Source organism: Aythya ferina, assembly GCF_964211825.1.
Source record: "Aythya ferina genome assembly, chromosome: 1".
NCBI lineage: Eukaryota > Metazoa > Chordata > Aves > Anseriformes > Anatidae > Aythya > Aythya ferina.
In genome coordinates this window covers 172,331,247-172,348,409 of record NC_140296.1, presented here as the reverse complement: position 1 = coordinate 172,348,409, position 17,163 = coordinate 172,331,247, and the positions used below count along the sequence as shown (strand labels likewise).

The 17,163-nt window shown below is 34.3% G+C and overlaps 1 protein-coding gene across 11 annotated transcripts in view; it reads right to left on the bottom strand.

Moving 5' to 3' along the window:
* The window catches only part of TAFA2 (TAFA chemokine like family member 2), a 194,950-nt gene that overhangs the window by 12,971 nt on the left and 164,816 nt on the right, over positions 1 to 17,163 (bottom strand). For 5 of the 11 annotated variants that reach the window (XM_084492880.1, XM_084492882.1, XM_084492881.1 and 2 more), the window contains exons 3-6: positions 14,381 to 14,533; positions 13,193 to 13,317; positions 1,239 to 1,440; positions 616 to 734 (exon numbers count right to left, since the gene is read on the bottom strand). In XM_084492880.1, coding sequence (XP_084349006.1) covers positions 1,354 to 1,440; positions 13,193 to 13,317; positions 14,381 to 14,533 — 365 coding nt within the window. In that variant the 3' untranslated portion in view covers positions 616 to 734; positions 1,239 to 1,353. Of the gene's footprint in view, positions 1 to 615; positions 735 to 1,238; positions 1,441 to 5,955; positions 9,478 to 13,192; positions 13,318 to 14,380; positions 14,534 to 17,163 lie in introns of those variants that run through there. The other 6 variants (XM_084492875.1, XM_084492878.1, XM_084492885.1 and 3 more) reach the window with 4 other exon arrangements.

Here is a 17,163-nt window from a genome sequence, read left to right as displayed (position 1 = left end):
TTCCCGATGTAGGTATTTGAGATAGTTTTTGGACCTGCTGATAAAGATTTCTTCTGAAAAGGGGTACACAATACCTCAAAAAGTCACCTAAATTTCTTTAAACAATGCTTACAACAGATAGATAATTATTTTCTTCTTCTCTTTTTTCTTCTTTTTCTTTTATGCCTTTAAACTTAAAAGTCCTGCTGTAGATCATTAGAAACCTCTATTACAATCTTAAACTGATAACTTGGATAGCATGTTGATTTAACAAGATATGTACACATTTCAATACTATAAAAAAAGTAAATATGGCTCTGGATTTATATTTCCTTGAACCTGATAGTTTACAAAATCAACGTAATTGATACAGCTCACTGGGACAATTATTATAGTGTATAAGTGATGAAGACATATGAGTTATGTTAAGGATAAATCTAATTCATTACTTTTTCAAATACATTTCATTATTATTTTTTCCAAAAATTAGTGCCACTACAATGCAAATAACTAAACTTTCTCAATGATTCTATAACTCAGCAGAGAAATCAAGTTTATGTTAAAATTCTTATAACTTCACAAAATTTTTCATTTACAGGCAACAGTTTTATATTGAAAGAAGACTTAAACATAAACCTTATTTTACTTTCTGTAACAGATAATAACTGTTGTAATTCAGACAAGGATATATCCTCTTGTGGTTTTTGTGGTGATCACAACTCCATAGTGGGACTGCGGCATAGCGGCATAAAAGACTGCAAGACAATTAATTAAATAAATGTAATTTTCTTCTCTTTTACATCATCTAGTCACCTCAAATGGAAGATAAAAATAAACTCATTCCTTTTAACAGATAGGCAAACTGAAGCATTATAAAGAGTCATACTACCCTACCAACTGTGAGAAAAGTGAAGGGAAAAGCAGAGATGGGAACAGAGTCTTTCACTAATCTTATCTGACTAACCTAAAGAACCTAACTAACCTGACTAACCTACTTTAATGACTGGAAAGGGAAACCTCTAACAAACCAATATTCTAATATTAAAAAAGTAAATAAATAAATAATCAGGTTTTAAATTGCCTACTACGTAAACTGTATTTCCAACTTGTAATGTATTTTTCCAGAAATTGGGTAAGATTCAATTTCAAATTATTCCCAGTAATGTGTTATCCCTAGGTGTGTTATTTTTCCAGGGATTTTGAATGGACAATAAGCCATTTGGATGAGATCAAAAGAGAAACATAAATTATTTCCTTACCTGTAATTTTATCTTCTCTATGAGGGTACCTGCTGCTCTGCTAGTGCAGTACTGATGTGTTTTCTGCCTTTGTCCCAAGCGTCAGAGATTCCTTTGGTGATTTTTCCCCTCTTGATTACCAGCTTCCACTGCTGGCATTTTGAGGTAGTGCACTCAGATTTGGCTCCACGAATACTGCCACAGCTGAGGGAATATAAGACAACTAAAAAACAAGTTAGAAAACAGCAGAGCAATATCCAGGCAGGAAAAAAAAAAATGTTTAAAAACAATGAATCAGTCATCAACTTGAAACACTTCGATCATTTTCCTCTTTTTCTATCCATTTAGAATCTCCAAATGAAAAGACTTTCCCATGATCAGAGAAATTTTAGGCAAAGTAGTGGGTGCTGACAGAGTAGTGGGTACCCATCTAGAGAATATAAAATTATTTTAAGGGAATCTAATTTTACCTTTCTCCAGTCTGAGTACCCATCACACTATCATTCTAATACGGGTAAGAAATAGAAGAAAGGTGGCAGATTTAAAGGATAACAGAAAAATCCCTGTCACCCTTAATAGAAGTCTTAATAGAAGCAGGAAAAGTGAAGATTGAAAGGCTTTTCACCTAAAAGCTCTCATAGATGAACAATTAGTATGATCTCTCACTGCCTAGGGAAAAATATGTAAAGTCTGGTTCAATAGGAAGTAGTCAGAGTTGCTCATTCCCAACTAATTATCGTCGTCATCTTGGTCGTTAGAGAAAAAGAATGAAAAAGAGAAACCACTATTGTTGATTTAAATAAAGTAAATAAATACATAAAGCACAAAACAGAGTGAATGTACCATCCATGCTTGAAGTAGCATGTAGACAACAAATTTCACTGTCATTGTTTTGCACTTCTGACATGTAGAACTCACAAGTTTCTGTGACATTCTTGGAAGCAGATAGCATATCGTGTTGATATTAGTTTCCGAAAATGATGGCTTTGATGGTCTTCCCTGACATTTTTCCCAAACTTAAGATAAACTGATGCAAGTTACTGTCATCACTCATGAACTGTGCAGAAATATTTTCTTGCTTGAGTATTATGGAAATTTCCAAGTGAAAGTTACAACTTTGTATAACTCCTGTGTACTGGGGATCACTTTAATACTATTTTTTTGGACTTCATAGTACACAGAAAAGATGTATCCTGTCTAAGGAAAAGACAAACTATACATTTAACTAAGAACTTGCTTTGGTATTCCATTTAATTTGTGTTTCTTAAAGAACCTGGACATACCCGTGTCTTCTCATTATCCCCTGACTAGTACACAACCCGAGACAAGATAAGCTTGAATGAATCAGAGTAGCTAATCACAATTAATTACCAGAATTCTCAAGTAAAGAAGGAAAAAGTGAAAGGCTCAAAAATTTCTGGAAGGTAAGTAACAATGCTGTGATTTAAGGTCAAGAGAAATAAAAAGGACTCTTGAATAGTAATCTCTTGAATGACTCCAGAATAAATTGGCTTTGCAAGTCATCAGCTTCAAAGATGACGAGTTGCATTCTAGAAAAATGTTTCTTGTTCCTTTTATTGTGTATAATGTTGAACAATAAGTATTGGCAACTGGAATTAGAAAGATGCCTTGAAGATGATAAATATGCTTTTTCTTTTCTTTCCAATATCACTCTAAAAACAAGGCAGGAGAGAGGGATCTCAAAATTCTAGAACAACTTCTGTGATTTTTCAGTGCATTTGCCAAAGTTGATAAAAGAACAAGCAGAGATAAATCTGCTTCTAGCAGGGATATGTTGCTGAGCCACAAAGCTTGAATTCAAGATATAGGAAAAAGCTGTTTTTCTTCTTTCTGGCATTAGTAAAATATTTCCTGGTATTCTTAAACCTGAAGAGGCACAGATGCTTTGGACCTCTTAAAATATGAAGCTCCATGAAAATTCTTGAATCTTCTATTTGTCTTGAGTGTGTAGATACAGGTTGTTGAGACATAACTCATTGTTCACTTGATATCATATCCAACTTCATAAACTGGGAGACATATATTCACTTCTGGTTTTAGAGGTCTTGCCAACATAATGCTACAGGTCATATGGTCACATGATACAAAGAAGTCATGGTGAACTGGGTATTTCATAGCTTTACCCCAAATCTCCACTTTAGAGCTCTGTGACATTTCTCACTGCAGATATGGAAGGTGTTCAATGATAGTTATTAGGACTGTAGTTTCTGAGACACATCTACTTTTAAAACATATGTAGTCCTTTGGAGTCTTTTCTCTATGTACAGCAGTAGTGTCTTTCCTGAGATGAACATGATCTTCATTAAGGTGGAAGAAGGAGTAAATGATAGGCTATGAAAACATAAACAATTTTGAAATTCTTATGGAAATAAATTTGATGTTGTTCCTGTTCTTTTTTTTTTCTTTTTTTTTTTTTCTTTTAATTGAGTCCTAGAGATCAATCTTTCACTTGTTCTTGCCAGAAATACATTTTTTGCTTAAATTTGAATTCTTTTATAGGACAGGACTATCTTCATTACTGTAATAATAATAATCTGATTCCAACTGGTTTGAGAACTTTTCACTACTCCACAAGATGATTGTGTAAAATGCTTTGTATGACACTTTCTCTAATTGGTATTCATTACTATCTATTTCTGTCTGACTATTAGAAGGCAGAAAAGCAGATCTGAAACAGGATAGAACATCTGAGATTTTATAAATAGTCCAAATGAGTAAAGAAATACCTCAAGAAAATTATGAGATTTGGGAGAATTTAAAGTGATACCTTTTGGACAGTTGGGGGCCACCTTTCCACCCCTCAGATCATTTCTATAGATGATCAGTGATGTATAGTTTGCCTCTGCCATACAGAGGCAAGACTTCTGCCTGCAGCTATTTTTGCATGTAATGCCAAGTTTCAGAATACTCTCATCCTTCTGAGCTGAAATGCAATGTTTCTAACTTGCAGAAATGATCCAAAGCCATCACAGACCAAAAAAGAGGATGAGACAAGGAAGGGCACTAGTTTTAGAGCATCCCAGCATGACTCATATCATACTGGCATTTGAAAATCATCTTCCTATATGGTAACTTATGAGGTTCTAGAAGATGATAAAGATTTCCCATGACAATTTAAAAGGACTGCTAGATATTCAAAGAATATCCTCTGCACAGTTCTGAAAGGGCAAGGAAACTGCAAATGAGAGTGGAAACATCTTTGATTTTGGTGTCAGACCTTTTCTACTTTGTAGAGTAGTGGAGAAAACCAGTAATTTTCATACAGCTTTCAGAACTCATTCTTACTTTCCATCATAGAGGCAGAAAATTATTCTTCAGACATGAGGTTAGTTTGCTCAAATGTGCCAGCAAAGGAAAAACTGGGGAGAAAAAAAAAATAAAGAAAAAATAAAAAGAAGAAGAAGAAAAAATTATAAAAAAAAAATCACAGGTAGAATCTTTTGGGACAAAGGCAGAAAACCTCTCAACTGGACTGATGGATTGGAGGATTCCCACGTGGAAGAAAGTAATGCTTGCAAAAATCAGCAATTATTTAATTAGTGACATGCAACTGAATCCATTTGTGTTTTTTCTGTAGCAGTGGCAAAATATTTTCATTTGATTTCACATTAATTCCATTAATTTTCAGGTTCTGGAGAAGTTAAAATACTTATTTACAATGGATGCTAGTCTTACCTTAAGGAAAACTATCCCCTCATAAAAATGCATATTCTATAACATATATTACTAACACTATGAGTGTGATGAAAGGATTGCAAAAGATTTCATTTTTCATGATTTGTACAGCGTACCTGCTCAAAAAAAAAAAAAAAAATAATAATAATAATAATAATAAAAAAAAGAATAGCCCTGTGTAACCCAGAGACAAGACCCAGAGTACTCACAAGGAGTTACAGCTGGGGACAGAAATATATTAAAAAAAAAAAAAAAAAAAAAAAAACCTTTGCAAACCTAGGCAATTAAATTCTGCTACTTTGAAAAAAATAGAAATGCCTTCTGCTCAAAAGAGCTATACCTATAAATGTTGCCCTTAACCCAGTCTCTCTTTTGATGTTCTTCACTTTCAGTCCTTAATATCGGTATCTTTAGGACTCAAATCAAACAAAATTTGAGATAGAAAATTTTCTGGGTTGAATATTTGCATACCTTGATGTGTCCAACAAGCTTCACTGCCTTTTGCAGTCTATGATTTTGCTTAAAACATTTAACACTTTAAATAAAAAGCAATTAAAATTTTCATCATTCCAATTTTTATGAGCCTATTTCATAACTTTCTGGGATGCATTGGACTTGCTTTTTTGTTTGTTTGTTTGTTTTGTCATATTTCAGTGGATTTGGGACAGTTCCTTTTTTACACCTGATAATCAAGTCAAGAAGTCCATATTTATGTTGCAGAAGTGGCAAGTATGAAATGAAAGATAATTAAGGCAAAACTGGAAACTAGGTCCAGCATGTGACATCATACAGCACTGGATTGCTGACTTCTGCATTTCACTATGTTTTGTAATTAATTTAGTAAATGATTTAGATTTCCTGTATTTAGGGTCAAATGTTTTTGAGAAAATTCAGTACTGAACTATTACTTCCACCTCAAAGCATTTGCATAGCACATTGTACTATCTCTGTTATCTGGTCTTGTGGCAAACTCTCTATGCATGTTCTTTCACTAAAAGTGGCCTCTTTCACTACCTTAATCCCCTTTTAATACCTCCTCTAACCCTTTTCATTATAACTTGTTTTATATTTTATTATTTTGCTTTTTTTTTTTTAGTATGCTTTTTTTTGGGGAGGGGGGTGGAATATGGCTTGCCTAGATTTCTGTGGGCCAAATGCACTGAAAAAGGAACCTATTCAGACTTGAAACAGAACCAGACTTGAACCAGACTTGAAACAGGAACCTTTTCATAGGGTAGAACTACGCCTGCCAACTCCATGTTAAAGTAAATTTGGCATACAGTAGCTATTTTTAAGGGATTCAGTGATTTGCATAGCCCTGAAAACTGGTAATTCACTCAAACTTTCTTGAAAGCTATACTTAGCTTACTACATGTGTGATCCAGGGATGCTATTTCCATCAAAATGTCCAAGTGTCCAAAAAATTAGTGTTTCAACATCCTAAAAAAATACAGTTCTTCAATAGGAAAGAATCGTGATGGTATATCAAAACAATCATCACTGACAAATACAAAAAGCTAGCTTGACTTCAGAAAATGTTATCTTTTCTATTCCCAGTTCATTTGCTCCCTGAGACTTGTGTGCATTTTTTAAGAAAATGTATACATAGCATTTATGACTATTTTAATGATAGATTAGATACAGCAGGTCTCTGAGTTAGCAATGAGAAACATGCTGAGACAGCTGCAAATTTCTGCTAGTGACATATTAGCCAAAGGCATGGAAAGAGATACCATAGCAACAAAGAGGCTGTCACAAGTGCAATCACTCCTTTCCATGCCTAATATTTTGCTATGGTCTGTACACTTACGTGTATTGCAATTGCATGCTTTTTATGAACCACAAAGTATAGTTAGTCACTATTTGTGAGTTATTCCTGTAGATCTTCACCCAAACTTAAGGTAGAAGGTGAGGTATAGACTTATAGATTGAGACTGAAGTAAGGCAGGGGGACATAGCAGTTTTAAAGCAAGGTAGTCTCTAAATTTATTAATACAGTTCCTTAAACACATTAGAAGAAACACTTCCTGTAATTATTTACTACAGACACATTATTGATTTATCTTGTAAGTACTTCAGGTTTCACAGTGGTCAAAGCAAAAGGCAAAGTGTTCCATGTGATGGAGGTTAACAGTAGTTTTACACTGAAATAAATGTCACACAAGAAATGCACTGCCTTATTAGAACAGACTGACCACAATTACCATACATCCAGCCTATCGGAAACATCCTAAAATACCCTATACACAATGCTTATAATTTCTGATTTTTTTAGTTACTTCATCACCAGTGCTGTTTTTGAAAAGCTTGGAGGAAGAAGAATAACGATAAAAGGGAAGAAGCTACCACAATAGCAATATTTCTATTCAACTTTGACAGAAGAAAACAGTAATACTTTTTTTTTTTTTCTTTTTTTTTTTTTCTGCTGCCTCTTAAAGACACAATGCATCTTTTGCTGATAGGGAGGAGCAAAGATCAACAACAGGTGCATTACTAACATAGATATCAAGCTCAGTTTCAAGAAAAAATAATGTCCTTTCCTTCTTGAATCCCAGGACATATTTTCTCTCTATATTATTGTGTTGTCTTATTCATGTGTTGGTTATGACAGCACTGGTAATAGTTGAGTCACCATTAATGCTGCCTTCTGATACTGGGAATCTCAGGAATCTGTCTCAGGCCTTCAGCCCTCCTCCTTTAGCCCACTACAAAGCATTACTACGTAAAGGTATCTGAAGGAAGCTCTTTCATTCTTTGTTCTGAAACAGTTATGAACAACATATTTTATAAATTGAAACAAAAACACAATTACTGCCTCTCCTATCAGCAACTGTAATCAGTTTAGAAACATTCCAGCATCGGCAAGTGAGAAAGAGTAAAAATGTAAGCTGAATTTATAGGTAACAGGAGAACTGCAGAGTAGTGGAATTCACATGCTGAACACCATTTGGCTTCACACACAGCCAGTTGGTATGTTTGGATAGTATACTTTCTCCTTTTTCCAAGAACGTTATTCAATTTTTAGTTTGCTTTAAATTCTGGACGCCATAATGCAAAATTAGATTAAATGGAATATTACAAATATCTGACTTCAGGCTCTCTCCAATATTGTTTGGAATGTAGATAAACACTCTCAGTATGGATTTCTCTACATCCTGGCAATATTTTTATTCTTCTCTCACTAGTCATCTATCTCTGGTATTGATTTGGAAAGCAGATTTGGATTTGGAATGCAGATAAATGGATTCAATATGGATTTATTTTTGGCCTTGTAATATTTCTCTTTTATTTCTCTCTGTCCCTGGAATATTTATTTTATTTTATTTTATTTTATTTTATTTTATTTTATTTTATTTTATTTTATTTTACTTTATTTTACTTTATTTTATTTTTTACAGCACTCTATTTCTAATATTGGTTTGTCATATAGTAATATATTAGCTATTGATTTCTTTCTGTTCTGGACTATATTTTTTCCCCTCACATTAAAAATAATACCTAGTTTTCTGAGTGACAATTGCAGTTTCTTCTGCTTCTCAAAAAAAGTGTGAGTATCCAGCTATTCCAGAAGTTACATGTACATTTCCAAAAGATGGCCTTATACAACCTGTGTGAAAATACTGTTAGTATTTGTTAATAGGAAAACACTACTTTGTTCACTTTCACCTTCTAGACATTTTCAGAAGTTAATTATTAACACCTGCAATGAAATACACCTGATCATTTTGGTTCATTTATACTGTTATTGTTACACCAACTAGACTGTCCCAAAAGGATAGGCACTGGTTACCAATTTCTGCTGAATAACAGATACTGGTGATGTTGCTCACCAGAGTATGATTCACTTTTTTAGCATATCACTGTATATCTTCAGAGCATGAAGAGTTCTGAAGCTTCTTTTACATTATATTGCATTTGATAGTGGTCAAAGCCCAAAAATTCCCAAACAGACAGAGAATTAAGGAAGTTTTTGATCAGCTTCCTACTGAAGACTACATCAGTGAAAGTGTCCTAGACAGCATCTTTCTTTTCAAAGAAAAGCATCTAAATTTTAGACCCTAGGCTAATCATCATAGCTTTCCTTCAGAGTTATAGGGCGACATAAGCATATCCAAATTCATCTGACTTATCATAGAACAAAACAAATTGACCTCTGGAAGCAGACAGTTCTCTCCAATACTAGTAAGAAAGCCTACAATTTAAGCTAGACAGTCCTATCCTAAGCAAAGCCAGGTGAATTCCACTTTGAGTAATTTAACCAGAACTTAGCATTAAATTATTCCCCTTATTCCCCCTGCAGTTCTAACAAATCAAGTTAAAAGTTTAAGGACAAGGTAGTACTTCATATGCAAAACATTAATACACATTTCTCTACATTTTTGTAGAATACCAGCCCACCTTCTCTGAAACAGAATCTCAGACTGTCCCTGAACTGAAGTCCAGGGACATTTCCCGACTCCCAGGTGTGAATGGGGGAGAATTTTCCCACTTCCTCAGTCAAAGCTCCTGGATTTGAATGTAAGATTTATAGTGCACCATTTCACATTTTCCTGCATCCCAGTTTCTGCAGAAAAGACACCTGGATTTACAGGCTGTCCAGAAGCTATGACCAATCTACTCCTAAGGTGGATGACTGGAGAACCAGGACCCCAGGAAGCATTTAAGCTTGCACGTTCACACAAGGCACGTATAGCTTCTGCTCTTATCTGAGGTAAGCCTGCATTATAAAGATAGTGGACAACACTATCTTTATTTTTTATATCTTTATATCTTTTTATATCGTTACTTTTATTCTTAAAAATAAAAGTAAAGCCTGGCGTTTGGATTTCCCTTTAAAAAGTCCCTACGAGAGGCCTCAGATGTGGAAGAGGTACGCCATGTACTGGAGAGAAATAAGAAATAGGATTTTTTCTCTTCAGACGTTATGTGAATGCTTTCCAGTCTTTGTAAAGGGCTCCTTTGTTTAATAAAAGTTCATATTTCCTTTCTGTTTTGTTTTTTTTTTTTCTTTTTTTTGTAAAATGCTCAGGAACATGCATTTTTCTATATGAAAATAGTATTATTTTTTTTTAATAGTGTTTTGGTTAATTTGTTACTCCCTTTTATATCCTTCCCCACTTGCATGTTACCCAGGTCCAAAATTATCAATTCTAAACTAGCATAAGTTTATTTGGTATTCAGTTTGCTCACGCACGCTTTCCCCACCTCATTTTCATTATTTTTCTATGGTTAAACCCGAACATCTGAATCTCCCATTAATACGTAGACAAATTAGGAAATAAAATTTAATTTTTCAATACTATATTATTTTGCATTTCTAAGGTAAATAATTGCCACATTACTTTTCTTATGTGAATTCTGAGTACCATAAAGTTCATTCTATTTCCAATTTATTATTAATATATAACCTTATTAGGTCCCCATTTCTGAACAAGATGCAAAACCTGAAGTAAACCACATTTTTAAAAATCAATTTTTTTTTCTTATCATTCATTTGGCCTTTTTGCTTAGTGACTGATAAATATCAAGAAGTTGGTGCCACCAGGCTTTAAAGCACTGTGACTAAATATGCTAACAGATGTGGACAAGATAAATACATTCTTTTCTATTACTGCTTTTATCTATAGTATAATGCTTAACTATTAACAGGTTGAGATGTGAAAATGTAGGTGCTGCTTTTGAATCCGGTGTCCTGTAGCTTCATCAGTTAATTGGGTTACCTTTTCTGCACACGAAGGAGGCAAACTTACATAAACATTTGGAGGTGAATATAGACCTACTTAGACATTTCAGGAAGGCTTTCACAAGGCTCCTCTGGAGTACACTTAACTCACCCAGGCTGTTCAGTTCCCTTTGTTTCTTTATGCTTTTACATTATACATGATAATCACATATGGGTTATTTCATTTGACAATCAGAAGGTTATTATTCATGACTTCTTAATACTGACTCCCTGTACAGTTCTTTTACATTTTTCTCAAAAAAAAAGAGGTTTTGAAACCACCAAGCACTTTAGAATTTTTCCTTTTATTTATAGACTTGGGAGAGCAGAAAGAGGAGCTACAAAAATAATTGTAGTCACTACGTATTAGGGAAAAGTACTTGCTTTTGAAAGCAAGCTCAACACAATCATTGGCATTCCTAATAGCAATGTATATTTTCCTGGGCATCAGAATGGCATGTCTTAAAATCTCACTCTCCTGAGATTTTTTAACCAGAAAGATAGAAACCTTCATTCCCCTACTACCTGGTGTCAATGACTGAGACCAACTCTCAGCCAGAAATATTAATTCAAACTTGGAATGTCTGAAAACAGCACAGGAAATGAAGCGAGAAGGAAGAAACGCATAGTATCTGGACAAACTAGAAGGTAAAATGAATGGTGGGGAATTTAAGGGGATTTGTATTTTCCTTTTGCTGTTGATAGTTTGGCAAGCAGGTTATGGTGGCCATTGTATTGAATCAGTGTCCCAGATGGCCTTTTTTTTTCATAGCATCTCTTCTGAAAAGCCTTAAAATGAGTCCTAAGGATTGCCACCAACCATCAAGGGCAAGAAGAGACTAACTCCTGCAAAGAGCCAAACCTACAAGTCTGTAGCAGAGGCATTAGCCCTTGAGGACAAGAGTCATGTTTCTTTGTATTCCTAAGGGTGGAACTTCATAGCCTTGACCAATACAAAATAAATAAATAAATAAATAAATAAATAATAATAATAATCTTTTGACAAAATGGGAGGAAGAGAGAAAGAAATATCCTCAGAGAGATTCTTATTGATGTCTCCCCTTTTTGTGACTTTTTTTTTTCCTACAGGAGGGTAATCCAGACCCACACTTTTATTTACTGCTTGTTAAAGAGTCATATTAAATATGAAGTGTAATGTATTCTTTAACACTAATAGTGCCATATATAATGTAGTAGCAACTGCAACAAATTTCAAAACACACACACATGCATGCCACACAGACACACACTTCTTTTCCTATTTCTATTGTTATTATTGATGGTTATGAAGTTTTTTCAGCTGTATTACATGCACACATCTTACGTGCATAAATTCAGGTTTGTGTTGGCATGTACAAGGTTATGCGTGGGCAGAATTCAAGCAAGGTTAGCTTCAGAAGAAATACATTTGAAAGAGGATACAGGAGTGCAATTGTATATCAAATATCTAGGAAGCATCCTTCCTTTGAAGAATGTCAAAATGACAAAAGTCTTATGCATACAGAAACTGAGACATGCAGATCTCTCTGATGAACAAAAGGAATATAATTCAGCCAGTACACACTACATCACTACAACTGAGGTGTACCAGAAATTTAGTGCCCACATAAGGCACATATCATTCAAATGACATAGACACTCAGGCACATCTACATAAAGAATACGCCACACTAGCAAGTTATAGCCTGACTCTACAAACAATTACTAAATACCTATAAGCAAAACAATCATCCAGTGCAGGTGGAGGAGTGGACGGGTGAATGTGTTTATGCTTACACACATGCATGCGTATCTTCAGAGCACATCTTTAATGTTTTATGTGGATGGAGAACTACTGACCATGTAGAGATACAATTCTGGAGTTTTAGGAAGTTTGAGTGCTTACTGCTTATTTGAAGAATCTGTTAATCTTGTGTTTCTATTAGGTACTAAAAAGCTTAGGTGACAGCAGGTTTACTTTGTTTTATGACTTTGTATTTGATGAATGTTATTCTTCTGTTAATCTAATTTTGAACCAATGAAACAAAAAATGTCAAATGGAGAAAAAAAATTTACTGAAATTCTGACAAAATTCTGTAGTAAATCAGTCATTCCAGACAGAAAGAACCAGCTCGTATTATATTACACATCTAATGCTTACCATACTCAGCCGTTTCAACGTTGAAACATGGCAATTCCATGTTACTGATAAAATGTTCTTTTGCTATCCTGTAAATAAACAGCTTAGCAGGGTCTATAGATTTTGTGCAACCGGTTTCAGAGAGAAATAGATATCAGATTATAATGCATGTGATCTTTACCAGAAGGTGAAAAAGAGCTCAACTCCACTGCTCACCTGAGAAGGTCTGGCATACTGCTTACCATGATCAAGCAATTGCAAAGTATGCTGAGACAAGTGTGCAGGACCAGGAAGTCCAATCCCAGTAAGCTTCTTGTCACACTTTTCTATTCTTCTCAACTGCTGTCTTCCATGTGAACCCAATTTCCTGTGCACTTTTTTTTTTTTTTTTTTTTTTTTTTACCTGTTGGTAGCATGTAAATTTGGTATCATACCTACCCTAGTTGTTTTCACTTTATTCCCAGAGGAACAGCTCCATCCCTTACGATCTGGAAGAACCTTACATTCCTCCCCTTCAAGACATGGTTGCATGTGGCACCACCATTTCTGCTCCACTATTGAAGCTACAACAGAAGAAAATAACCATATCTGCATGTTCTCAGAATGGACATATTAATATGTCATTATATTGCAACATTTCTTTTGTTTTCCAGGAAAATGTTGGAAATATATTAAGTGACAGCTATTCTGCAATTTGCAGCCAGCTCAGAATCTCCATAAGAAATGAAGCCGCAATTTGCACAAGGTTCAAAGTTGATTTCTGTAGTGTGGTGGTGTTTTTTGCTGTTGTTGTTTTCTAATTTACTGCAGTTCAGAAAGTAATTTCAGAGAATTCCTTTCCAACTCTCATTTTTTCTTGCTCAGACAGATTTCAAAGTTTTAAGCCAGCTCTCTTCTTCTTTTGAGTTAGTATATTTTGCCTGATCTACACTATAGTCTAGCACAGGCTGATTAAATTTATTCCCCAAAGATGACATATTTACTGCTTCTCTGACAGCCAACAACATATCAACAGTAAAGAGATCATGTAAAGGGTGAATCCATCCTGCTCCTCTTTCAGAGAAATAGATGTGGAAAATGAGCTGGTATTTTCCCAATTAAAACATAAAATACAATGCCAGATTTGTTAAGTAAAACATTAATACTGTACTCTGAACAGAAATATATATATATATTCACCTACAAAGATTAAAAAAAAAAAACAACACTCTGTTCTGTTTGTTTGTTTGTATACTGCTTTATGATAAAGATAGATATATAAATAAAATGTAAGACTGCAGCATATGAAAATGATATGCTCATGTAGATTTTGTGTAAACACTTTTAATTAAGTAAATTTCATACAACTCTGAGGGCATTCTGTTAGTTAGATCAAATTTAGCCTCTCAAGAGGTCTCTTTCATTGGCATCTAATAATTTCACTTAGCATTTCCACAGAGTAATAGCAAATAATTCATTTTTCCCATCTTCCTCTCGTTCACCTTGGGCATGCCCTTCAAAATGCAGAAGCCTTCTTCCTCTTATTTTAAATAGCTAACTATAATAAACTTTTTTTTATTGATGTCTCTAAGCTAACAAAACCCCCTAGGAACATGCAACCAAAGGAAGCAATAAAAATAGTCGCACCATCAACACAAGAAGGAGCTGCCCGGGTGGTACCTGCTACCTGCCCAGGGAAGCAGGAGCACTTCACTGTCTGTGATCTTTCTTCTATCTTGTTCTTATTGCAACATCTATGGAGTGCCACCACTTCACAGGTCCCGGTTTTAACATGGTGAGCTGTGAAAATAAGATGAGCAATTTGATAACATTGCAAGGTAGGCTCATACTGTTTGTTTTTCTGTTTTGTTGTTGTTTGTTTGTTTGTTTGTTTTTAATCAGAAATGCATTAAACTAGGCTCTGTAAGGCCAAGCATGAAAATAGAATTACAATGATACTAACAGTAGAATGTGAAGATGATTTCTTTTCCAAATGTAGTATGACTATCTCAGGCAGAAAATGTTGGCTAAAGAAAAATTGGAGAATGTTGCATACAGGACTGTTCCAGTGAAGTGGGGAGACATTATAAAACTAACCTAGACACTATATTAATTTCTGGACTCCCATAAACACTTGTGTATTTTCTATAGCCACATCCCAATAAATAAAATTAAATTAAATTAAATTAAAATAAAATAAAATAAAATAAAATAAAATAAAATAAAATAAAATAAAATAAAATAAAATAAAATAAAATAAAATAAAATAAAATAAAATAAATAAACAAACAAACTAGGGAATCACATTTTAAGTCTCTCTGCCTGGCACTGCAAAGGTAATCTGGAAACATGAGGAATCAAAGCTTTTCAAAGCCCTGCAACAGGACAATCTTCATTATCCAGTATCCACTTGGTGATCTAACCAATTACTAGAGTCATATTACTGGAGTCCTATAAGAGGACCAGTTTGGTAAGACTGGTAAGAAAACTACCTTTCTGGTTCAGCAGTCAGTTATGAGAGGATCCAGAAATCAGAAAAATAATTTTAACAGAACTTGCAGTGGTCACTGGTAAAGAAAATAAGAAACAGACAAGGTATTTCCGGGGATAGTTCATTTCCATCAGAAGAAATAGAGAAAGAATCTGAAATTTTAACTGGTATTGACCTACTACTTTGTACAGCAAGGACTACGAATTATGCAAAACAATATGTATTTTGGCAGCCCCTCTATTTCATCTGCTGGTTAACTTTTTGTATGCTTTATGCAAAGCCTGTGTACTGAGCAGTACATCTACCTTTCACACCCTAATGGCAAAATTGAGAGTTTTTACAAGGTAAAGGCCCTACCAATCAGCTTTCAGGAACCCAACATCTATGACTGGATCTGCTCAGCTGTTATTGCACAGTATCAGCTCTCAAAAGGGCTGAGGAAAGAGAGTATACTTGATGTAAGATATGGCCCCCAAGAATGTGCCTAGAGACAAAAGCCACAGGCAGCAATTAGACTCTGGGTCTTCATTAACAAAACATAAACTACTAAACATTTCATTCAGGCAATTATGCATTTTTCAGTAGAACAAAGTCCGTGGAACATCCTGTGATCTTTGTAGTCACTCACTACATCGTGCTACATCAGGTTAGATTATACTCTCTCATATCATGCTGTACTACAGATGAAACTATGTAACACAGTGAAACACAATTAACCCATGATCCATCATATTGTGAGATATTGAAATATAGCACATAAATCAGAAATCTAGGGAAAAAAATATCATTTTTAATTCAATTGCAAGGAAAGCACTTTGCATATTTTTATATGATGATATGAACTCTGATATTTTGATTCTTTTGATGCTGAGTGAATATTTTTATATTTTAAGTACTTTAATTATTTTCCAAACCATTTCACAGGTTGCTCTGCCAATAAGAAAATCCAAATAAATTCATTTTTCTTAATACAATTACTATAAGGGTTGGTTTTTGTTTTTGTTTTTGTGAATATAATAAAAAATAATCTAGGATATCTTTCATATGCATAATATATAAGAGAGCAAGCACATACTGCTTCTGTAAATTCACATTCATCTTTATTTTGATAGGCAATTGCATATTTTCTACACACACATGCTAACAAAAATTCAATGATTTTTGTGTTATGAAAGGTACATTAAAAAAAAAAAAGACACTGAGTCTAAAAAGAAAACGTAGTGAATTTCTTCCCGCGTAATTTTTCACTATATTAGATTTCAGTTCTTTTCTGTATTCTGATGTGTCTCAGTGATCTTGAAATTTTGTCCTTTCAGTGTCTCATTTCATAGTTTTACACAGCTCTACCATGTCTCTAGAAATGAATGGTAGCATATTAGGGAGAATAGTGATACGATAAGGAATATCTTTAAAATAAAAGAGGGTAAATTTAAATAAGATATTAGGAAAAAATTTTTACTCTGAGGGTGGTGAGGCACTGGAACAGGTTGCCCAGAGAAATTGTGGATGCCCCATCCCTGGAGGCGTTCAAGGCCAGGCTGGGTGGGGCTTTGGGCAACCTGGTCTGGTGGGAGGTGTCCCTGCCTGTAGCAGGTGGGGTGAAACTGGGTGGTTTTTAAGGTTGATTCCAACTTAAATCTTTCCATGATACTGTGAAATGTCATAATATACCTGCTAAGCATATTGGTATTATGTACACCAATAGCCATCTGGAATGGAAGCCAGTTAAAAGAGTTGTTTTTAAAAGCTTTGAGAGAAATGTTCATTCTAAAACAAAACTTTTGAAAGAAACTCACTTTGTCCTAAACAGGAAATCAGGCATTTAAAGGCTCTTATCTGAAAAAAGACTATAATTAGAAGAAATGGTCACTTATATCCATGTACATTACAGAAAAGCACTTCAAGGGATGAAAAGATATGTGAAAATGGGATAGAATAA